The following is a 24,977-nucleotide window of genomic DNA, read 5'->3' on the forward strand; positions in this document are numbered from 1 at the left end:
ATTTATTGTTCCAGATGTCTGAGAAGTCATTCTGAAGTTCATTTATGAGACAGAGAGGGTCTTTACTACCCCTGACAAGAACTATATCATATGTGTACACTATGCGGCTGATATGAGGGAGGTCTTAGGTAAGAGCATTTAAGAGAAAAGAAAAGAAGACCAGGCACAGACCCTTGAAGTACACCTTTGCTGGTAGTCCGTGTATGACAAGAATTAGATTCAAGTACTGTGAAGATGTGATTGCAATGATAGCTCTTAAACTATTAAAATCTGTGCTAGGAATTGCTCTGTTAGGGCCAGAGTAGGTCTGAAGTATGACTCATTTCAATACAATTGTTGAGGGTGGCTGAGAGATTCATGACTTTTCCCTCTGGTGTTTTTTAGTAACAGTTGTGGGTCTGATGACCTTCTTCGTTGGGTGATTCTGCCTGATAGAGTATTTTTGTCCTGTCCCCTTTCCATAAGGCCACTGAAGGACCCGGAATCTGTTCTGATGACATCTCTGAATCTGGAGTTCATGTATAGGACTGGGTCTTATTGCTACCAAATGACTTCATATGTGTGTAATTGCCTGCCTCTGCTAACTCATTTTCATGAATTTGTGTTTGGCTTGCATTCAGAAACAAGCTTAGTAATCTATATTTTAACATAACAATCATTATTACATCATACATTATTAATCTTAATTATTATTATTATTATTATTATTATTATTATTATTATTATTAATTATTAATCTTACATAAAGGTGGGAACTCAAATGACTACTCTAATTATCGGCCAATAGCTCTCATCACCCTTAGCAAAAATTATGGAAAAATGCATTCATCAACAACTTTTACATCATCTATCTCAACATAACATAATAGCAAACTGTCAACATGGCTTTAGGCCATCACATAGCACCACTACTGCCCTTCTATCCTTTACAGATACCATCAATAGAAACCGCAATAAAAACTTCCTCTCATCTGCACTCTTTATTGACCTCTCTAAAGCTTTCGACATGGTAAACCACACCCTTCTAATCAATATTCTTGAATCCCTTTCCTTTGACTCTCAGGCTGTTAAATGGTTCAGATCCTACCTCAGTAACAGGCAACAGGCAGTTCTTTGGGAAAATCAAATTTCATCCTTTCTGCCAGTCACCATCGGAGTCCCTCAGGGCTCCATTCTTGGACCACTTATTTTCTCATTATTTATCAATGATCTCCATGTAGCAATTCTGCAAGCCACCTGCATTCAATATGCAGATGATTCCACACTAATATGCTCAGCAACCTCTCCATCAGAACTATATTCTCTTACTCAAAATGTTTTCAACACTGTAGAAACATGGTTTACAAAACGCTGCCTCCTTCTTAATGCCAAAAAACAAAACTCCTTCTCTTTACCCCCACTACCAAGTCCTCCCCCATAGACTTCTCAGTGTCTTCAAATAATGGCACTATTATTCTCCCAGACTCTACCACTAAACTGTTAGGAATATCCATTGACAATAACCTCACATTTGATTACCATATAAATAACACCATTAAAACAGTCAACAGAAAAATAGGCTCCTTATATAGAATATAACCTTTCCTAACCCCAGCAGCCAGAACCAAGATTGCTCACTCCCATCTAATCTCGACTCTTCTGTACGCTTCACCTATTTATACCAACCTGAAGAAATCTAACCTTAACGAACTAGCAACTTCCTATAATAACATTGCCAGATTCGCTACTGGCAATCCCTTTAGAACCCACCACTGTTTTAATCTTAGGCAACTAGACTGGCTGGAATTTCAAAACCATCTGATAATCCCCCAACTCACGATTGCCCACAAGATATTTTACCAACCCAATAACACCCCTATACTCTCCAATCTCTTAATCCCCTATAAAAATTTGAATTCCCTACGTTCTTCTAACAAACTCCTCGCTAGCATAACCAAGTCTAATAATATGGCTGGTGACTCTCTGTTTACTAACGCAGCAAGAAAAAATTGGAACCTGCTACCCAATGGACTAACTCTAATCACATCCTTGCCACTCTTTAAACAAAAACTTAAAAAACAACTCCAAACGCACTGGTTATGCCCTTGTAGTAACCCTGACTAACCACCCTCTTCACCACTGTTTCTTCCTCTTGCAAACAAACTTCCAAGCATTTTAATGCTTAGTCTTGTAAGCAAGACTGTTACTGTTTAAACTCTAATCAACTTACTGCTGAAATCTTTCTACCTGATGTGAACAATTGTACATGATTCTTACTGTGTTACATTTGTTTGTTGCTTTCTTAAGTGTAAATATTTTTTACTGATGCTTTTCTCAAGTGTTAATATCTTTTGTATGTAATAATTACTTGTTGTATTTTTTATTAATCCTTTATTTACCATGTAACAATATTTTTTACTTTTTATACCTGTTTGGAGCTTTTCTCCCCGGGCCTCTAATAAAAATGGAAATATATCCAGCTAGACTAGCCCGGTTAACAAATGTAAAATAAAATAAAAAAAATAAATAATTATACCTGTTAATTTAATTGGATTATAGACTATGTAAGTTTAGTTGAATATATTTTTGGGGGTATTTACTAATTCTCATGGTTTTGTCTTACATTTATTATTGTTCCAGATGATTCTTTTTGGTATTTATTTTTTAGGTTACTTTGATTTGAATGTTTAATATTTTGTAACTGTTGAGTCCCAGTTTATGGTTACAGAACATGAATATAATATAAGAAACTTCTAAGCAAAAACTGACTGATAAAAGTGGGCAGATTTATTCACAGTGCTTTTTCTAAATATGCATATTATTACGAGTTATACAAACAGTCATCATGCGCAGTCCACTCTCTTTTTGTTACCTTGTTCCAACAGTCATTCAATTTTGTGTTGTTAATTAATAATTATATAACTTATAAACCTGTCAAAGTTAGTTTCCCAGCATATACATTTATTTTTTTTATTTAACATTTGTTAACCAGGAAAGTCCAACTTGGAACAAAGCCAATTTTCAGCAGAGGTCCAGGGAAAAACGTTCCAGATGCATGTCTTTAAAACAAGGGAGAAAACTGGAGCACCTGGAGGAAGCCCACACGAATGCAGACTCCACACAGAAGGCACTCCAGTTGAGAATCAAACCAGAGAACCTCTTTCTGTGAGGTGACAATGCTACCACTACACCACTGCGCCATCCAATGTGACTTTGAATGTTTAGTTATATATAGTGCTGTACACACTTCACCTTCAGCAATGTGTGGCTCTCCGAAAATGTATCTGTATTTTGAAATACCCATTTTACTCTTGGGATATATTTAGATCGTTGTCCACATTTTGTATTCATGTTCTGTAACCACCATCATATCAAACATCCCCTTATGTCCAGCTTGCTTGTTTAGTGTATTGATTTTTTGGCATTTTCCCAAATCTTTTGCCAATGCTAGAATATTGTTTCCTTGTACTTGCTACTTGGGTTTTCAAGTTCCTGCACAAACTGAGTAATCACTTTTTAAAGAAGTGTTAATCTAGCACATCAGATGCTCTAAGATATTTACAAGGTCTTGGTTTGAATATATTTCAGTTTAATATTTCTTAGCCATGACTATCTGAACTCCAGCAGTCATGTTGAAAGTTAGAAGTAAGTAAAACATTCTTCATTCTGCCAGCATGTGAAGTTCTTTCTCTTTCTCGAATTAGTTCAGTGATAGAAGCAATTAATTGTATCCAGTGTGTTTCATAGTTTGCCCAGCGTATGGTTTGTCTGACTGACCCTTAAGACTGCTGTCAATTTATAGCGAAGTTATCCAGGTCTCTCAGCTGAAACAATGCTTAAATTATAATTCTGGTTTGTTCCACCCAGGAAGCCTCAGCTGTTTGATCTCCTCACTAGTCTTTGTCCAAAGCCTAATCAGGTTTTTGTGTTCCTAACTGGCAATACTTGGGAAAAACTTGTATAAATTGGGAGAATATGTTCTGATTACCTTAGAATAGTTGCTTGAAGACATTAAGAGAACACTTTAGACCTATGATTTATTCCATCATTGGGAGACAGGTATTCATATATTTGTCCTGATAAATTATGTGTTATGCTTCCTTTGTAATGGACATCCCTGACCAAAGAGCTCTTGAACAATCTCTGCAGCTTGTTTTGAATCTGCTACTGAATGATTTTGCTTTCCAGTCAAATGTGAAGACATGAAGGAAAGGAATGTTATACTTAATTCTACAGCTGATGAGCCACTGTATTGTATAACCTGTCTTACATCTCTTCATTCAGACTTACTGAGTCACATCTGCTGGCATAGAAACCATTATCAAGTTCTGGTAGATCTAGTAGTTCTGTACTGTGTAACTTGAGTGCTAACCCTAACCCTACCCCTGGCCGTAACCCCAACCCTATGTCTTATGTTATTAAACACCCTTTCCCTAAAAGTACTACTACTACACACACACACACACACACACACACACACACACACACACACACACACACACAAACACACTCACATGCATACACATGCACATCAAGAATGCTACTACCCAATCAAACCATTTATTTACTTCCCTATCCCTTACTCTAACCCACAAACACTTACAGAATACTTAAGGAACACACACACAATAACACACACACAATAACACACGCACACACACACACACACACACACACACACACACACACAAACAACCCTAATGGTGAAATGTCCATTACAAGTGAAGGTTTCATTGTTACTCTCTCTCTAATCTCACTTACCTCAAAATTCAATGAAATAAAATTCAGCTATTCCACCAACTGATAAACTTTTAACTCAGCCAATTCCCCCAACTAAACAGTTTTTGACAAATAGACCATTCAAACAAACAAATTATAACCCAATTCTTCTTTATGCATTAGGCTAATATCCTAACAATGTACAAATACTGGTTCTTACAAGGCTTGCATGCTACTGCATACCATGCTTATGAATACACTGGGATATTCATTACATAGTAATTAGTTTTGAAATGAGACTAAGAGAACATTTAACCCATTTCTTGTTTATTTGGATTGATTTCTAAGAATTGTCATTCATTTCTTTCATCTAGAAGTATGTACCATGTTAAGCATTTACAAGGTTATGTACTACTGCTTGGCAGAAATGCTTGATAATGTTGAGGTAGTAATCAAACAGTGTCTGGTAATAAAGTTATTTATAATTTGTGTATATTTGGTCTCTGTGTGGAAGAGAACTTGCTTTGGAACTAATCATTTGTTTGCCATGCAAATGTAGATATCCCCACCTATGATAATTTTAAATGCTAAAAAAATAGTATTGGGTAACAGCTCTTCCTTGTGTTTTGCCATGTTTTCAGATGAGAAATGCCTAGCCAGTAAAAAATGGATGTCATACCATATTATATAATCATTATCCAACTGACGTAAAAACGAGTACAAAAACCAAGTAAAAAGCAGCTCCACGGGTAGAAACACTCAGTCCAGGAATCACAGATGTGATACAACCAGAAATAAATTGAAGTTAAATAACTTTAATGAATAAAAACAGAAAAATTAATCAAGCGCTTTCGCCTGGTTCCTACCAGGCTTTGTCAAAATACTGCTCAGCGAAAAGTAAAGCCATTTTATATCATTATACATACATCAGGTGATCACTTAATCGACCACTCCTGGTGTTAATTATGATAATTAGTTAAAAGTTTAAACATTTTTTAAGGTATCTTTGAAGTATTTTTTAAGATGTTAAAATATTTGTACTCCCTGCAAGTCAATAATACAACAATAACACGTTGTTTTAAAAACTATCTAGATACCTTGTGTGTCAAAAAATCTTGTAAAAATAAATACATATAAGTAGTTAATGCAAACCACTAATAATTCATGCAGTATGTTAAATAATTTTTTTAAAAGTGCAAATACTAAGAACAAATATTAAAAAATATATGCAAATATGCACTTAAAATATTCTAAATATAAATCCTTATAGTAAAAACATGTACTTCTGGTTGAAAGTTAATAACATAAAATAAAAATTCATCATTAACTAACTGCCTGTTGATTACCTGGCATTTTCAAAACAGTTTTTTGTTTACTCATAATTTCTCCCTGCTAAGCTTTAGTGCACTTGCTATACTGATGCTATCATTTAGACCTGGGGGTCTTGCTGCATTTAATTTCAATTGCCACAAACGTTCTTTATGCTCTAGATGAGTCTCCCAGTCCCCTCCTCTGGGATCCTGGGTCACCTGGTCTAGGACAAGGAATTTTAAATGCATGTTAATACATTGCATTGAATGTTTAAAAAAAGCATTAGTATCTTTCTTCTTACTAATTTCGTATAAATGCTCATAAATCCTTTTTCTTAGTGGCCGCTCGGTCTTGCCAACATAAAAACTGTGATACTCCATGCAAACACCGAGGTAAACCACCCCTTTTGATGTGCAGTTAAAATATTTTGTTGTACTAATCTTAAAGTTCCTAGAGGGAGTGTGTAAACTATTATTATTGTATATGTGTACACACTGGTTGCATGCACCACATTTGTAGGTACCTACCTTGTTAGAAAAATGTGAATGTGTTTTTCTGTTATTTTTATTTTCAAATAGGCCCTTTAGATTAATATCTCTCTTTCTTGTGAATCCAGGCTTGGCTTTATTTATATAAAAATGTTACTCTAAATGCATTTCTTACAATCTTTACCCATCTGTACATAAATAAACATTCAATTATAAGCAATTTACTTTATATGTTCATTTCATCTTCATAAGCATTACAAATCTCATTTACATAAATGCACACCATTTTTTTTCAAATCAATAAATACTAACATATAGTCAAATGTACCTCCATATTGAACCCTTTCAGATGCAGTGTGCCATAATTAGAATAATTTTACTATCCAAATTAAGCAGCTTTTTATTGATATCTCCCCTCTTTTCATAAAGGGATGTCCTATCACATTAAATGTTAATGAATCACTTGACCCACTGTGCACTGTACAAAAATGTTCAGCTACAGGACTGTTAAAATTACCAGTTCGAATCTCCCTCATATGCTCTAACGCAAGCACCTTCACCATTCTTGTGGTTTTGCCTATGTACCATTTCACTTTTTTACAATTGCAACCCAAAATGTATACAATCCTACAAGAACTGCAAGAAAAATAACCCTTAGAAACAAACTTTTTTCAATTGATAAATCCATCAGATAAATTCCTAACTTTGTTACAGATCTTGCGACTACCACATGCATATGTACCTGACTGACCTCCTGCTGTAGGATATCTCAAATTTAAAAAATCCAAGGTAGTACCTTGGAAAGGGAAAAAACAGCACTCTCTCACTTGAAATGCTGAATAAAGGCACCAAACAGTTGGATTTTTTGGTTTTAGTGACGGTTTGGTAACTTTATTCAGCATTTCACAGTGTTATTATATCTCAAATTTAACAACTCTTTGAGATTCAAATATTTCACATATGAAAATTTTATTATATTAGGAAAGAGATGACCCACCTGTTCATTTTGATGAATAAGATGCCAGTTGTCCAAAACTACCATTTGCTGAAAAAGGGGAATATTTGGTAACACATAAAATTCCACATCCAAGTACTGGATGTGCATCTTCATATGCACGCTAGAAACTTTCAACCCATAGGAGTTTTTATTCAACTCATCAACAAATCTAGACAATTCTGATAGCATTCACCTACAAATAAAAAACAAATTGTCAATATATCTCCTGTATATAATGACATTGCTCACAAAAATAGTATTGTAAATTAATTGCCTCTCAAATTCCCCCATGTACAATATGGCATAGGATGGAGCACAAGAATGTCTATTTACAAAGAAATGAAATGGCAATGGGGGCTCCTTATGCTCCAACCTATGGCATATTGTACTTGGATGTGGAATTTTATGTGGATGGGCAAAATCATATATTACATAGGCCATTTTTTAAACCTTTTTGCATGCATCTAGCATGCATTGTCTTCATCTTATAGAATCTCTGCCATTTGGGGAATGTAACCGTATTTTTCACAATACATCAGAGGTAGAGATGAAGAAAAAATATTTAAAGGTGGTTGTTAGATTGTTGGAAAGGGGCTATAGTAAGTATGTTTTGGATTCAGCAGTAAGAAGGGTATGAGATGACAAGGGGGTTTGAGTATCTAAATCTGAGAAATGGCATGTTAGAGCAGGTGAAGTCAGAGAACAAGTTAAATCAGATGGCAACAATAAAGACATTTATTTGGTTACCAAATATAAAATTAGTATGCATTTATTGAAAGCACCAGTAGGGGCACCGGGTAAAAATATAGGTTTAATTGCATGATTGTCATCCTTGGAAGGCAAAATGCTGAGGTATCGGATGTTGTTTTTTTTTAATTATTCTTTGTATTTGGCATCTTCACCTTTTTACACTAGTGCTTTCACAATTTATTGTCTATAGTCTTTGTAGGTGCCTACTTCATTCACAGCTGTGTTTAAACCCTTAATTACTTGCTTTAGGCTACCCCAACAACATCCTTCCAAAATAGGTGAGTTGCCATTTGGTCTCCCATATTCCTATCCCACTGGCCAGCTAGTCATACTCCTCAGACAATCAATTCAACTCAGGTCCCCAAGACAATAATCAGGATTTCACCCATCTCCTCCAAATACTTGACTACAGGAAACAAGAAACGCTATTCCTCTTCTGTCTTACCTTTTTTTTCCAGAAGATATTAAAACTCATTAAATAGTACAGAATGAGAAGGCTGATAAAAACAAGGCTTGCAATGAATGCTTTGCGCACTGCCAGAAATATTTAACTTTGCTGGTTTGTAGCCACTTAAACATTAGAGCACTTTTGAAAAAAAACTTTGGTCCTTTGTATTTTCAGATGCACATTGGTGGGCTGTTTTATCCTGAATTTGTATCATTTTGTTATTATGTAAGACTTGTTTGAAAACTGGTGTGTGTGTGTGTGTGTGTGTGTGTGTGTGTGTGTGTGTGTGTGTGTGTGTGTGTGTGTGTGTGTGTGAGTTTGTATGCATGCACGTGTGTGTATGTATATCTAGTTCTGTTTATTTAAATGTAAGGAAAGATTATTTATTTCCATGTAGTTGAGGACATAATACTTTGCAGATTTTTAACTTTTGTATTTTTTCTTCCTTTCCTAATTTTTTTTCTTTCTTTTGTTATGGTCAGCCACTTTTCTGGATCAACATTATTGTTCACTTTTTCTTAAGTGAGTGTAGTTATTTTTGATATCAGTTTCACATTGAATCACTTGTACACTGTATTGTAATACTGCTCACCTTTAGTGTAAAGTAGTGTTCCCTATTTTGGTTGTTCTTTGTAGGGAAGGGAATATATTTGTCTAATGACTTTAGTTTGTATGTGCATAATGTGATATGTTTTATTTTAGGGAACTATATTTTTTGTAATTGTTACTTTTTCATGTATCAGTTGGATGCAGCTGAATGCTTGGTGCTAAGGTACCTGTTACTGTTACTGTTAAACCACATTAGTCTTTGCAGTGTGGGTAGTGAACAGAATAACACGATGATGAAGATAGTGATACAGCCAGACAATATGATGCCCTATTATCCTGTACTTTGAAATAACCATCCATTTAGCCACAAGATTACTTTTTCTGCTCTCTCCAAAACTACCCCTGCTCTTTCCATTTACTTACCCTTCTGGCCTGCTGTACCGTGTGCTTTACTCTGCTACCTTTCTCCCCTTACAACCTCCTGCCCAGACTTACCTCTGCTATTCAGCACCTCTCCTATATTTTACATCTCTCCCTAAGCTGACTGATTGGTTTCTGACAGACACCTTTTCTCCAGCTCTTTCTGCTCCTATTTCCCTCCCCACAACTCCTCCTCCTTTCTGCTCCTATGTCCCTCCCCACAACTCCTCCTCCCCTTCCTGTTCCTTCCACCCTTCCCCCTTTTCTGCCCTCCTTCCTGCCCCTAGGTTATTTAGTGGCGCTGCTAGCTGTGGCGCCATCTTTAAGTATTCACCTCTGCATCTCACACTGACCGATCTCTGCATAGGCTGATGGCTTCGCTGGTAAGTACTGCCTATTGTTCAGGCTTGATGCCTAAAGGAATTGTGATCAATAGCTAGTGTTAAGCCGTAATTTGGCAGTTTTCTGTTAATTGAATTGTTTAACTAGCTGCAGCAGTCTTTCCTGACTTTTGCGGCTTGTATTTTAGTTTATTTTGCCTGTACTTTTATGTAACGTGGCTTGTTTAGGCTACAGTGCTTGCTGCCTAACAGAAAACATGATTAATAGCTAGTGTAAAGCTGTAATTGGCAGTTTTCTGTCTACTGACTTGTTTAACTAACTGCAGTTGTCTTTCCTGACTTTCATGGCCTTTCTTTAATGATTTGGCTGTACTCTTATGCAAAGCTGCGTGTTTAGGCTACAGTGTACTGTTCCTAATTGTTTCTCAGGGATTACACACTTGGTCCTCACATTAGAAGTGCTTCCCAGTTACCAACACTCGTTTTAATTTCCCGCCTTTATGCTATCGGCTCTGTAAACTGCTCCCTACTTGCCCTATGATGCAAACTGGAAGCACTGTGTGCGTGAGGGTTTCTTTGTGGTGTTTTTGGACTCCCTGCCATGTCTTTAGTACCAAATAGAGGGTCGCCTTTGTAGCTTTTACAATCACCCTAGCGTGGTCTAAAGGTGCCTCTGCCACCATCCGCTCTGCTAATTAAACTGCCTGCAGCCCTTCTGTGGCCCTCTACAACAATTTCTAAGGGGTTTGTAAAGACTCATTTATTATAGTACATTAGCTTGGAATATACTGGGATTATATAGAGTGCTAGTGACAAAGTCTCTGCATTTGGCCCCTGGGCTACTTTTATTTGTCAACTTTGCCTCAAAATAGGGTTGGTGAAACTTACTATTAATCCTGCTACTGTGTTCAGGGTTACTGCGACATGCTATAGCGAATTACAGCGAAATGTTCTCCCACTAATACGGCCTATCAGGTGCAAGTAACGCTCCGAATGATACCTATATAGTGCATGCTACCTGCATATGAACTAAACGCTATTCAATTTCAATGTGTAACCTACATTTTTTTCCATTGCATAACTATAATTAGAGCTGAGCATTGTTCTCAGTAGCTATAGTACAAACTTTGAAGTCTACAACTGTTGTATTCACTGGAATTGCTCGGATTCTCTAATGTGCTATTAAATAACTGTGCTAAATAATTTTCTGGTTTTGCCTTAAAATAACAGATTTCTTCATTTATAAGTGCTGCACGTTTGTTTAATTCACTGTTAGCTGTATTGCTACCTACTGTGGCATTGAATGGCTGTGTTTAATGTTAATGTGCTAGCTGATTTTTGCCTAAATTAATAATCTGCTTTAAGTGCTACAAAAGTGTAATTCAGACTCTGTTTGTTGTATTGTAAAGTTCTCTATACTGGGTGTGTTTGCTATTTTCTCCACTGCCTCTTTATGCTCTTCCACTACCCCTCTTTTCTCTCTTTTCCCACCTTGTTCCCCTTCTTCTCCTACCTACTGTACTCTCCCTTTCTTCCAGTGTACTGTGCCTATTTTTCCCTCTGTCCTCCTTCCTCTAGCGTTCTGTGCTCTCTTTTTCTCTTGTTCTAAGCCTTCTGTGTATATTTCCCCCTCCCCTGCTTTTACTAATGGTTATATTGCTTTGCTCTTTCCCTACAGCTGTACGACCTGCATTTCACCCCTTCTCTACAGCCAGTGAAACCTACCTATTAAGGAATTCTACAGAGAGACTCTACTAACCCCCCCTGAAGAACTCTGCTAAAATCCCTCGAAGAACCTCAAACAGCCCCCTCAAGATATCTAAAGTGTATGTACTGATACGTGTATACCTAATTTCTTCCTGTGCTCACCACTATAGAGACTGTACTTTTTCCCGGCAATTGCCAAGCAGCCTACCAAGCCTCTTTCGATCTATCCCTCAACCCCCTTACACTCTAAGATATTTCACCCATTTTTGCACCACTGGGTAACACTGTCCACCCATTTAGCCACAAGATTACTTTTTCTGCTCTCTCCCAAACTACCCCTACTCTTTCCATTTACTTACCCTTCTGGCCTGTACTCTGTGCTTTACTCTGCTACCTTTCTCCCCTTACAACCTCCTGTCCAGACTTACCTTTGCTATTCAGCTCCTCTCCTATATCTTACATCTCTCCTTAAGCTTATTGGTTTCTGCCAGCCACCTTTTCTCCAGCTCTTCCCGCTCTGTTCACCCTGTGAGCTCACTCTGCTCCCCTACCCTGCCCCCAATTCTCACCGGCCCCCAGTACTCCTACATTTCTTCTCTACTGAAATCCCTCCCTCTCACTATCAGCCAATCCTTCCATACTTCTACTCCTCCCCTTCCTCCCTCCTACCTGACTATCTCTATCACACCTGCCCATCCATCTAAGTCCCAATATCCTCCTCCCTACTATACCTAAACATATTTCCCCCTACTATGCCTTCTCTCCCATCTAATATCATTAGTTCCACTTCTATCTTTATCCTTTTCCTACTCCCTCTATACCAAGCCACTTCCTATACCCACTTCCATCTACACCCTCCCCCTCTTTTCCCTCACCTCCTCCTTACAACACACTTCCATAACATTTCTGCCTCTTTAGTTCAATCCCACCCAATTCTCCACTTCAGGTAAAGCTTTTCTCAGTCTCAATTAAATACTACAAACCTAAACCAATTCACTACCACACACTACTGTCAAAGACCACATCAAAAGTACTTATTCCCTTTCTCACTTTCCTCTGCTTAGCCGGAGACATACACCCAAATCCAGGACCAAATAGCATTCCAAGTCCCCACCACCCTATTACCAATAATAAATCCACATATAAACATCTCAAATTCCTCACCATCAATTCCCAAAGTTTAAAAAACAAATTAACCCTCTTTCATGCTTGGCTCAATCACAACGCACCTGACATTGTAGCCATCTCAGAAACCTGGCTAAAATCACATATAAGTGACTCTGAATTCCTTCCCCCTGGATTTCAATCTCTTAGATCTGACCACCCAAGTAGGAGAGGTGGTGGTGTAGCCTTAATCTACTCCAACCAGTTATCTATTACTCCATACCATACCCCCATCCCTTCCTTCAATAATGCTGAACTAGTAATTGGCCTACTAACAATTAATAACTATAAGAGCATCTGCATTATTTCCCACTATATTCCCCCTGGTAACAACACCACTACCCTGGAAGAAATCCTCTCCTGGACCTCCACTAATATTAAACTAGAGACCTACATACCTGGAGATGTAAATATTGATTGGAACAAAATCAATAACCCTAATCCCACCTTGCCAATCAATCTTTTTAACTACACCCAACTAACTAATTCCATTACCAGGCCTAACAAAACTAACCCCCTGGCTCCATACTAGACTGGATCCTAGTATCCCATCCTAATAAAGTCATAAATAAATGGTGTTATTCCCATCCCATTAGGAGACCACTTCCTTGCCTTCACCCACTGTGCTACCCTCACTTCTCCACACTCCCACCAGTACATTCATACTCGCAACCTCTCTAACTTTAATCCTACTACTTGTTCTCACTCCCTTTTACAAACTAACTTGAGCCCCCTAAAAACCCTTCCATTAGACAAAGTAGTTGAATTTTTCAACTCAACATTCTTAAATGTCCTCAACTCCCTAGCTCCAATAAGAACAAAAAGAATAAAAACTAAGACCACCCCATGGCTAACCAAAGACACAAAAAAAATTATGCTACAAAGAGATAAAACCTGGAAAACATACCTCCAATATAAACAACCTGAAATCTTACTTAAATATAAGCAACTATGCAACCTCACCAAAAAACAAGTCATTAGAGGCAAAAAGTCTTACTACATGAAACTACAAGTAAATCACCCAAAAAACCCCAAACTATTCTGGAACTCTATTAATTCCCTTCTTAACCCTGGTACTAAACTCAACCCCTGTCCTGACACCAGCAAATATAACCACAAAATTGTCTCACTATTCAATTCCTTCTTCACCTCTTCTATTGCTGAGCTGACCAAGACCTTTCCCAACAATTACCCCCATCTCACCCCACTCAATCCTCCTCACCCCTATTCCCCCTTCCCCTTCTTTTGAACTTAAAACTGTCTCCACCTACCTTATAAAGAAATTACTCTAAAAACTAAAACCATACTCCAACGCCCCCGACAACATTCCATCCTCCTTCCTAAAAATAGCCACTGATGGTATTGCTCTCTCTATCAGTATTCTGATCAATAGATCCTTACTGGAATCTTATGTACCCAAACTATGGCACACTGCCTTTATTCTACCTCTTCATAAGGGTGGCAATAACTGTAATGTCACAAATTTCCGCCCCATAACCATCCTCTCCCCAATCTCAAAAATTCTTGAAAAATGCATCCACCTTCAGCTCATGCCATCCCTCACCAAACACCAGCTAATCACACCTACCCAACACGGCTTCCATTCAGATCATAGTACCAACACTGCCCTCCTCTCTTTCTTATATACTGTAAATCTAGCCCGTGATTCTGGCAAAATAGTATCCACAGTTCTCCTGGACTTATCCAAAGCCTTCGACACCATCTCCCATACCCTCCTCCTAAACCTTCTATCCAATCTTAATCTCTCCCACAAGACCATTTCATGTTATGCAGCTATCTCTCAGACAGGTCTCAGGCTGTAAAATGGGGCCAAGGCACCTCACCCTTCCTTCCTACCCCTACTCGGGTACCCCAAGGATCCATACTTGGCCCAGTACTATTCAATATCTTTATTAACGACTTTCATAAAGCCATACCCAACACCAAAACTGTGCAATATGCAGACGATTCGACTTTAGTTTGCTGCGCCTCTAACCTAGCTGATCTCCAATCACTGACTCAAACTGCTTTCTCAACCACCGAAAATTGCATGCTCCAAAATCACCTCTCACTAAATGCCAACAAATCTAAAATCCTTCTTTTTTTCTCTCTCTAAATCTTCCCCTATTGATAAAAACTCGCTCCAAATTACCACCCAAAACAACTGCACGATAGAGGTTGTTCCCTCCGCCAAACTTCTTGGTGTTACCATTGACAAACACTTAAAATTCAACACTCACATCCAGCAAAACATTAAAAAAATGCACATAAAACTCAGCTTACTCTACAAAAACAGCCACTTCCTCTCTCCATCCACTAGGCTAACTCTAGCCACTACCTATCTCCTTCCCTTTCTACTGTACAGCGCTCCTCTGCTCACCAACATATTAGCCACTCTCTCCTCCAAACTGGAAGTCTGTTACAATAAAATCTCCAGATTTGCTACTAAAGCCAAATCCTCCTCCCATCATTGCACTTCCCTTCACTCATTAAATTGGCTTGAACTCCCCAACCAACTAGACTATCTACAAATCACCACTGCCCACAGATTATTGTTCCAACCTACTAAGTGCCCTGCTCTATCCAATATTCTACTACCATATACCCCCATAGAACCCTTAGATCTACCCACCAAAACCTAATCACAGTCCACAAACCCAAGCACCCAGTTTGTCAGTTTCTGCTGTCCTTCTCCCTAGCTAAAAAATGGAATTCCCTCCCTTCTTCACTGAGGACCTGTGATAACTTTGAAAACTTTAAAACTCAACTTCATTCCTATATGTTTTCAAACAGAAAATGTAACTGTACTCTTCCCCACATACCTCTCAAGCTCTCCTCTGCTTATTCTCTTGGCTAACTTTCACACCAAGCTAACCATGCTCACAACTGTTGAATGTAAAAAACAACTAAACTGTAATATGTAGCCACGATGCTGTATGCCTGTCTCTCTTGCCTAAACAAAATTGTAATTTGCTCTTTCTCCTCTTCTGAATATTACCTGTATCTAAGTATGGAAAGCAAAGATTCTTTGTAATTTAATTTCATGTTAACTAAACTATGTATTGCAGAGCTTTTCACCCTGGGCCTCCACTGAAAACGGGCTCCCCGAGCCCAGTGGACCTCCCCGGTCATCAAACTGGAATAAATAAATAAATAATAAATATGTATTTGTATGTCACTATTTATCTGTGTCCTAGGTTTTGTAGTGCATTTTGGACTGGCAAAGTTGTAGTTACTGATCTATGCATCTGCTTAAAACCTTATTCACCTACCATATGCCTGTGACCTTGAAGAACATGAAAGGTACATGGCTTACTGTTATGTATGGGGGCATGTGGTCTAATTATGTTACTGCAAAATCAAGCATTTCAATTGGTCAGCACAAGAAAAAAGTGTGTTACTCATAAACAAATTTAAAAACAGATGAACTGTGCATTTATTGATGCATTTCAAGTAAGAGATTGATGATTTATCTGTTCAGCTGGTCTTCATTTAGTTGAATAAAAGGAGATCAGACAAAATGTAGACTGATCAGTTGGTAAGATATGTTTGTGACAGTTCTTATTTTATTACCTCATCTATACAGAGCTTTCTTTGATTGTACTCTATTCCCCTCCCTATTTTCAGAGTTAGAAGCAGAAGACTGGCACAAAATACTGTCTGTCGAGTGTCTGGGTTCCAGAATCAATGACATCAGCCTGGGAGAGCCAGATTTGTTAGCAGCTGGAGTGCAGTGTGAACAAATAGGTAACGGTTTTGTATTTGCTAATTACTGTACTGTGTGAAACAGGGGCTGATACTGAGTAAGTAGGTTCCTGGACTTAAGTAAGTTCGGATGCCTGTGCACAATGAAATGACTTTGGAGTGTAAGCCCCCACAGTTATATGTGAAGCAGCACCTCTGAATGGAATATTGGCTTCTGTAGCTTTCAAGATTGTAGGAGATAGGTAATACACAAATGCCACTAACAAATCCGAAAGATGGCTCTTCTCATTCATGCTGTAGAAAAGCGCACTTGACATTAAAAAACACCATGTCATTTCTATTATGGACATTGAAGCAGGATTGGTCAGTATGGTGAAAAAATACTTCATGGAGACGGAGAACATAAAAAGAAGTTATGTACTCACCATAACGTTCCACCTGTATTGTCAGTTTTTTATCTCTTCTCACATATGGATCCAGATCTGATGCACCAGATCTGACTCGGCCATTACTAAGTTCATGGCAACCAAAAAGCTCTTGGATACTTCCCTTTAGCCACAGTGCATCTCTCCCTGTTACCTCAGATCTTGTTTGCTAAAAATATTACTACAGAAGAGGGAATTAAACTTTAATGTTAAAAGGATTTTTAAAGAGACCACTTCTGGAGTACTGGAAATAACACAAAATGCCCAGAAATTCTCATCCCATTCAATCAGAAAACCAAAGGAAGGGGGTTGGAGGGAAGGAATGTGAAGAGAGATGAAAAATCGACAATACTGATGGAACATAATAGTGAGTACATAACTTCTTTATCTGATATTGTCAAATTTTCGTTTCATCCTCACATATGGAACCTAGTCCCCAGCTACCTTTACCCCAGATGGACTCACAGGAGGATGTTCTTCAGAACCATTGAACCAAAGCAGGTTCCTCCCCTGGAGACAAAATATAACTTGTAATGAGTGATAAAAGTATGATGGTTTACCGATGTGGCTGCTGCACAAATATCATCCATGGAGGCATTTGTCTGAAAGACTGTGGATGTGGCTATAGCCCTGGTTGAATGAGTTTGAATAAATTTGGAAGGATTTATGCATTTTCAGGTGTAAATGAAAGAAATGCAATGACAGAGCCATTTCGACAAGGTAACTTTGGTTACTGGGCGGCCTTTTCTAGGGCCTGCAAAGATAATAAACAATTGTCTTGCTTTCTGAAAATCTTCAGTCCTATGCAAATAGAAAAGTAACTGTCTATGAACATCTAGCACATATTTGTCCTTATTGCTGAAATTAGTAAAAGAAAACAGGAAAATGTATGGTCTGATTAATATTTGTGAAATGACTTTGGGCAGAAAGAAGGGGTTGGTATGCAAAGAGACTCTATTTATGAAAAATCAAATATGGAGGCTGGGAAGGTAGTACCTGAATTTCTGATATCCTCTCAGATGTGATAGCCACCAAAAAGATAGTTTTCCAAAACAGAAACTTAATATCACAAGTGGCTGCAGTTTCAAAAGGCGGTTGGACAATCAGACGTAGTACCAAATTAAGGTCCCAAGGGGGAGAAGGATCCTTATGGGGAGGCCTTAAGAACAGGATCCCTTTTAAGAAGGCTTTTCAATATGTATGGGAAATGAGAGATAAGTTATCCATCCCAATGTGAAAATTTCAGATGGCTGCTAATTGCACCTTAATGGTAGAAGCAGCTGCTCCATTATTGAAAAGGTGGACTAAAAATTCAAGAATAGAGGGAATAGGGACTGTGAGAGGATCCACATTCTGTTTAACCCAAATTACAAACCTCTTCCATTTACTCCTACAGAGTTTTTGAGTAGATGACTTATGTGAGAGCACATCAAAATATGACGAAACAGCAAGAACAGCATAGGTTGTCTGGCAATCAACAGAATTGGTGGAACCAAGCTGCCAGGTTGAGGTTGTGGATGTTGGGATGAAACACTCCTGTTGGATGTTACTGAAGGTCCAGAAAGGGTTCCAGAATCCAGGGTCCCTTCTGTAAATGGTCCAGGAAGGGTTCCAGAATCCAGGGTTCCTTCTGTAGATGAGGCCAGAGAGAAGGAAACCAGATATGTTGAGACCAGTACGAGACAATGAGGATTACAATTCTCTTTAACCTGTTGGCTTTCTGAAGGAATTTGGGATCAAGGGACTGGTGGGAAAAGCATAAAATAGACCAGGATACCAATCGTATATTACAGCATCCCTCAGGGACTCCCCTGGTGGAGGGGATTAGGGCAGAGTAGCTGCTACATTTGTTGTTGAGGAGAGAAGCAAATAGATCACAGCAAGGCTGTCCCCATGTGTGGAAAATGTTCTCCACTACCTTCTGCTTGAGGGACCACTCGTGAGGCATGAGAATTGCTCTCCTCAACTTGTCGGCTATGACGTTGGACTTTCCTAGAATGTGCATTGCTATAAGAAAGCGGTTGGATGAGATCGCCCATTGGCACACTCTGAGCACTTCTCAACACAGGGGGTATGATCTGGTTCCTCCTTACTTGTTTGTGTGCCAGACCACCAACATGTTGTCTGATTGTATCGATACCATTCCCAGAGGAAGAGCAGTCTGAAATGTCTGTAATTGCAGAAGCACTGCCCTCATTTACAGGACATTTATGTGGAGCTTGGCCTTGTCTGTGGACCAGGTTCCTTGGACCATCTTTCCCAGATAATGCCCCCCACCCTATCTGGGAAGCATCCGTGTTCACTGTAGCCTGTGGTTGAGGGGAGTAAAGGGTCGACCCTGCGTCAACTCCTCTGACTGAATCCACCATGAAAGATTCCCTTTGTATGTGTTTGTTATAAGAATTGGGTGAGACATTGGTTGGTGGATAATTGACCACTGGGCAACTAGAAGCCATTGCAGTATCTGTATGTGAGATCTGGCTAATGGAACCAACTCTATCATCATGGCCATCCATCCTAAAGCCTGTAGAACATGGCAAGTGGCTACGTTCTTGTTTCTGATTAATCTATATGTTTGTCGTCCGATTGTTAACACTCTGGAGGAAGGAGGTTTTGCAATCATTTGAGTGGTGTCTAGTAGTGCTCCTATGAACTCAAGTGTTTGAGAAGGTTCCATATGTGATTTTTGGTAATTTATGGTTATGCCTAGTTTGGTACATATTTGAAGAACAGAGTCTCTTGTGCAGATAAGTAGATGCCTGGTTGGGGCAGATATAAGCCATTCATCTAAATAAGGAAACACCTGGAATCTTTGTCATCTCAGGTGAGCCGCAACCACTGTCATGCATTTGGTGAACACTGTGGGGGCAGTAGTGAGACCAAAGGGCAGTGCTCTGAACTAGTAATAACTGACTCCCAGCCGGAAGTGTAGATATCCTCTGGAGTGTCTGTCCATTTTTATATGATAGTACGCATCCTGAAGATCTGTAGGGCACATCCAGTCATCCTGTTCCAGAAAAGGAAGTACGGATTGCACCATGACCATTTGGAACTTGCAACGCCAAACTGACTTGTTCAGTCTGCTGAGATCTAGGATTGGTCTCCAGTCCCCTGTTTTTTTTGGAACCAAAAAGAACCTTGAGTAAGTTCTGAATCCTCTCTGATCTCATGGGACCCCTTGGATGACTCTTTTTTCCTAACAGTCTTTGAATTTGAATGACTTCCTGATCCCTTTGACCAGGTGGAATGTCTGGGATTTTCTTGTTGGGAGGGGGGTGTTGAGAAAAAGAAATTTGGTAACCCCTGTATATTACCCTCTGCACCCACATATCGGAAGTTATCTTTTGCCAAGCTCTCTAGTGCAGGGATAATCAACCCCTGATTGCCTCCAGAGGTGGACAATCAGGCCTCCTTTCAGGAGCGCTGGAAGGGTTTCCATAAAAAAGACTCCCAGGACCCTTGGTTCTGCGGGCCTCCTCTGCTGCGAAGGCAGCATCTTCCATTATTGCTCCCCCCTCTACCTCTGGGGGAAAACTCTCCATGTGTGTCTTGGTAGAACCTCTGGGACTTCTTGAACCACATTTTTCTGCTGCCTCTCTAACCTTTAGGATAAGGTCTCTGAGGAGCCAAAAAAAGTATGCCCATGGCAGAAAGAGTCTTACCTTCCTTCTCACACCTGGATAGCATATCTTTGACTTTGGGACCAAAAAGTGAAGGGCCATCAAACGGAGCATTGATGAATGAAGACTTAAAAGGCTCCACAAAATCACATAGGTGCATCCAGGCATGCCTTCTCATAGAGATACTGGAACCCGCAGCTCTACTCATTCCTTTGGCTTCATGAGTGATGAGCCTCATGGAAGAGTTAGATACCGAATGTAGTGTAGCTAACTAGGAAGCTACCTTCTCTCTTGCTCCCTCACAGCTCCTTAATCAGATACTTTTGCAACCTGGTGAAATGAGAAAGATAATTTAGCAATCGCAAGGTAAAGGTCACTGAAGAAAACACTCGCTTCCCGCATCTATCCATCATCCTCGAATCTTTAGGAGGATGGATAGTTGAACTCTCCTCAGAAAGTTCCTTTTTAGTCACTGCCTTGTCAGACAGGGCTGTGATTATTTTATTCAGCCTCTGGGGAACAGGTTAGATGGATTCCAGGGTCTCCCATGCCTGCTGAGAAATCAAACCTATGAGCATATCTGTGGTGGAGTCACCCAGGAGGTAGATGGGCAGGAACTGAAGACTGCCAGGTACACTGACTCCTCAGGTGAAGGATTACTGGACTGCCAGTGACCTCTCTTTTTCAGGATCTCCAGAATATCCCCAAAGGAAGCATCCTCAGGAGGAGACAGTGGGGCACCTTCTCCTTCATCAAGGTCAGTATCTTCTGTGGCCAACTTCTCCGTGAAGTCCAAATGCTTCCTCTTGCAAAGTCTCTTCCTAGGGACTTCCTCAGTGGGGTAGTCTGGGGAGGTATTGGAAGAGGCAAGGGAACCTGGTTGGGTATTCTGGCATCTGTGGCCCTACCGTCCCTGTGGAACATCCTGGTCAGAAGAAGAACAGAGGTTGAGGTTACAAGGGGGCAGGTGACCTTCTAGATGCAGTGGTAGTTATAGTCATCTCCAGAGCTCCAAAGGCTGACTGCTCCTGAATTGAAGAGGACTCTGGCTGTGACATGCCATGCTTTACTGCTCCTGAATGGAAGAGGACTCTGGCTCTGACATGCCATGCTTTCAGGAATGGGTCACCTCTATTCTAGAAGACAGCTTGCCAGGGGTAGAAGCAGGAAATGATCTCATCTGTGCCAAAGCCCTGAGGTGCAGTGACTGCTCCAAAGACCTGGGAGTTGAGTGCACTTGAGGTTTGAGAGGTTCACTGCAGTTCCGGGAACTCTCTGGCTCCAAAAAGGCCAAAGAGCTCTGAGCAAAGGTATGATCTGAGGAAGAGAACATCTTTGGATAAGAGCTTCCTCAGATCAGAGCTGAAAGGCACTGGCAGTATTGGATCCAATGACTCTGAAGTCAGAGGAGGAAAGAGGAGGAGGAGATAGCTTATACAGACCTGACACTGCAAGGGTCAAGGCTGAGGGGGACTTAGTGATTCTCTGTGCCCACAAAATTTTCTTCACCATCCGTTCCACATCTTCTTCAGTAAGGCTCCTTGTTGAACAGGAAGAGGATGCTGATGGGGATCTTGAACTAGATAAGAATGGAGACAGCGCCCTCGATGGAACCGGATCAAATGTCAGGGAGTACTGAGTCCTTGGAAGTGTCAATATTGGTTTGAAAAGACTTGTTGTCGGATTCGATCCTTACTGGATAGAATTGGAGCCGAAGATGCTTGATCCAACCCAGAAGTGATTGGTGCCAAAGGCTCAAACTGAGTCACAGACTCCACAGACTTGGGAGATTTTGATGTTTTAGCTTTCTGCTCTGAAGGGTCTGTCAGAGCCAAGAAACGCCTATTTTTTCCTCTGTCACTCGATTCTGAGGAAAGTGAAGAAAGGCTCAAATGAGCTGATTTACTTTTGGAGGAGAATCCAGATTTTGCCTAACTGCCAGAAATAGCCTCCTCAAAAGCAGGTGCTAGCATACCCCTTAATATGAGCTTATTTTTTTGTTCAACTAAAGCTCGGTGGTTGAAAGAATGGCAGATCACCCAATCTTTTTGTAAATGAAGGGGCCCAAGACAATAAGCACACAGGAAGTGCAAGTTACTAAAGGAGATGTTATGACCGCACTTTGTGCATTTTTTTAAATCCTGCAGTTTTTTCTTGCTTCTCTGCCATGATGTAAAGAATAAGAACAGAGAAAACACTCACACTGACACATGCACACTTAAGGGCAACACAGGGAAAAAGAAGGAAAGTTTTTTTTTTTGTTTTTTTTTTATAAACAAATATAGATGGCAAAAAAGAAAGGGATAACTACTAATGATAGTAGTTAAAGGAATACCTTAAAGGTAAAAGGGAATGAAAGTAACCTAGAAAAAGCAGTTACTCACGGGAAAGGGAGAGAGCAAGAGAGAGAAAACTAAAGTAACCTAATAAAAAATGGTTGTTAAAGAAGGGTTTTTAAGAGCAAGGGGGAGACAGAAAAAGACTAAATACACAAACAAGATATAGAAAAGAGACTATAAAGGAAAAAAAAATTATAACAATATGACCTGATAAAGAGCAAGCTGATCACATCATGTCTTTCTGAAGCAGCAAACTAGATCTGAGGTAACAGGGAGAGATGCATTGTGAGTAAGGGAAGGTAGCCAAGAGCATTTTGGTTGCTACAAGCTTAGTAATGGCAAAGTTGGATCCAATGGATCGGATCCGGACTCATATGTGAGGATGAGGTGAAACACTGAAAATATTAGATCTGTTGTTTCTGAAGACACCAATGTGGATTGATCACAGGCCGTTGAGAGCTGTCTTTGCAAATGGATTCATGACATTCAGGTCAGCACATTAAAGGCATAAACACTATGCTCAGTAAAATAAAAAATCTCTCTCTCACAAACACACACACACACACACACACACACACACACACACACACACACACACACGTGCTTAAAAAGACAAGAATTGTTTCAGAGGGAAAGCCCCTTTACAGTCTCTCACAGCTTAAAACTCTGTCTACTACCTCTAAAGTCACTTAAAATCTGGAGGAAGAGAATACACCTTTGTTCAGTAACTTCAAAGTTAGTATTTTGGCAAACTTCATTGTTATTTCCCATTAAAGCTTTTTGCTGCAGCACTAAGTCATACAATTGGTATGCCTTCAAAACAGCTTAATTTTTCTAGCACAAATACAGGTTTGCCAAATGCAATTACTCAAACCTGGAGAAATGACTGATTCAGTGAAAGCAGGGATAAGGAGGTCTCCCTTTTGATACAGTTTTTAGCAGCTATCCCAGTTTGTTTATAAATAATACAATGTTTACATTGCTCATCATCAAAAACCAGAGGTTAAAACTTTCTGTTTGTTTCGTGGATGTGACAATTAATACAAGAGTTATTTATATTAGTCATTGAGGCATGGGGTATGTACGGTTCCCACCCTGCATTGTGAAGGGGCTTTTGTGAATGTATAAAAATAAGTCTTGGTATACAGTCACAATAAAGTAGTGTTTGTTCAGAAACTATATTGTTGTTCAGTGGCAGTCATAGACGTGCAGTCTGAGGAAAGGTTTGACAAGGTATAAGTTACACCTAGTTAAAACTTTGGTGGATCAGTGCTTGTATATTGAAAATGTACTGCTGATGTTGGTGCACTTTTCATGGATATTCCCTTTTCTACACTGTGGTGCAACTATGAAGATGGTATACATAATTTAGGTGGGTAGGGGTTCTCTCCCACACATGGTGGTGCAGGAGAGCGTTTCTTTTTTTAGTGGTTTAAAAACACAGGATTTTGTTTTGGAAGACTGTGATTCTTTGGACAGTTGGATCCCTAAACCGTTTGTCAACATGTCCATATTCTGTTACATACATCATTTTACATCATGTCAGTACCTTGAGTTAAAATAAAATTTCTGTAAAATATGTTCTTTAACCCATGTAGGCTTTACATAAAGGACATCTCAGGCTTATCACTAAACACCCTACTCAGGACCAAGTACATAGCTAGAACATTTTAGCTACAAAGTGGATGTATGATGGAGTGCAGACCCAGAAGAAAGTGTGACAATGGTACTTAATGAAAATATGGAATTAGCTTACTGTAGTGATGCTAAGTAATGCAATTGCTTTTAGTGTGTCAAAGAAGAGGAGAAATTGTCCTGGCCCAAACAGTATGCACTGGCCAGTAATGGGAAATCAAGAAAGGACAGTTATCAATAATCTGAAGTCATCCAGTTGAAATGGGCTATGAATCACCACATTTCAAAAGCGGTAGGGTGGCACATCTGCTCCTCCCACTTTTCAGAACTGGCCCTTCTTGCCCATGGAGAAGGTCTAGAGAGAGAGTCATAGTGTTTGT

At 39.4% G+C, this 24,977-nt stretch overlaps 1 protein-coding gene across 1 annotated transcript in view; it reads left to right on the forward strand.

Moving 5' to 3' along the window:
* Nucleotides 1-24,977, forward strand: part of DOK4 (docking protein 4) — a 589,260-nt gene that overhangs the window by 389,115 nt on the left and 175,168 nt on the right. The window contains exon 4 of the mRNA XM_044081500.1: nt 16,501-16,620. Within this exon, the coding sequence (XP_043937435.1) occupies nt 16,501-16,620 (120 nt within the window). The remainder of the gene's footprint in view (nt 1-16,500; nt 16,621-24,977) is intronic.

This window comes from Protopterus annectens, chromosome 8.part0 (genome assembly GCF_019279795.1).
Source record: "Protopterus annectens isolate FY-2018-M chromosome 8.part0, PAN1.0, whole genome shotgun sequence".
Lineage (NCBI taxonomy): Eukaryota > Metazoa > Chordata > Ceratodontiformes > Protopteridae > Protopterus > Protopterus annectens.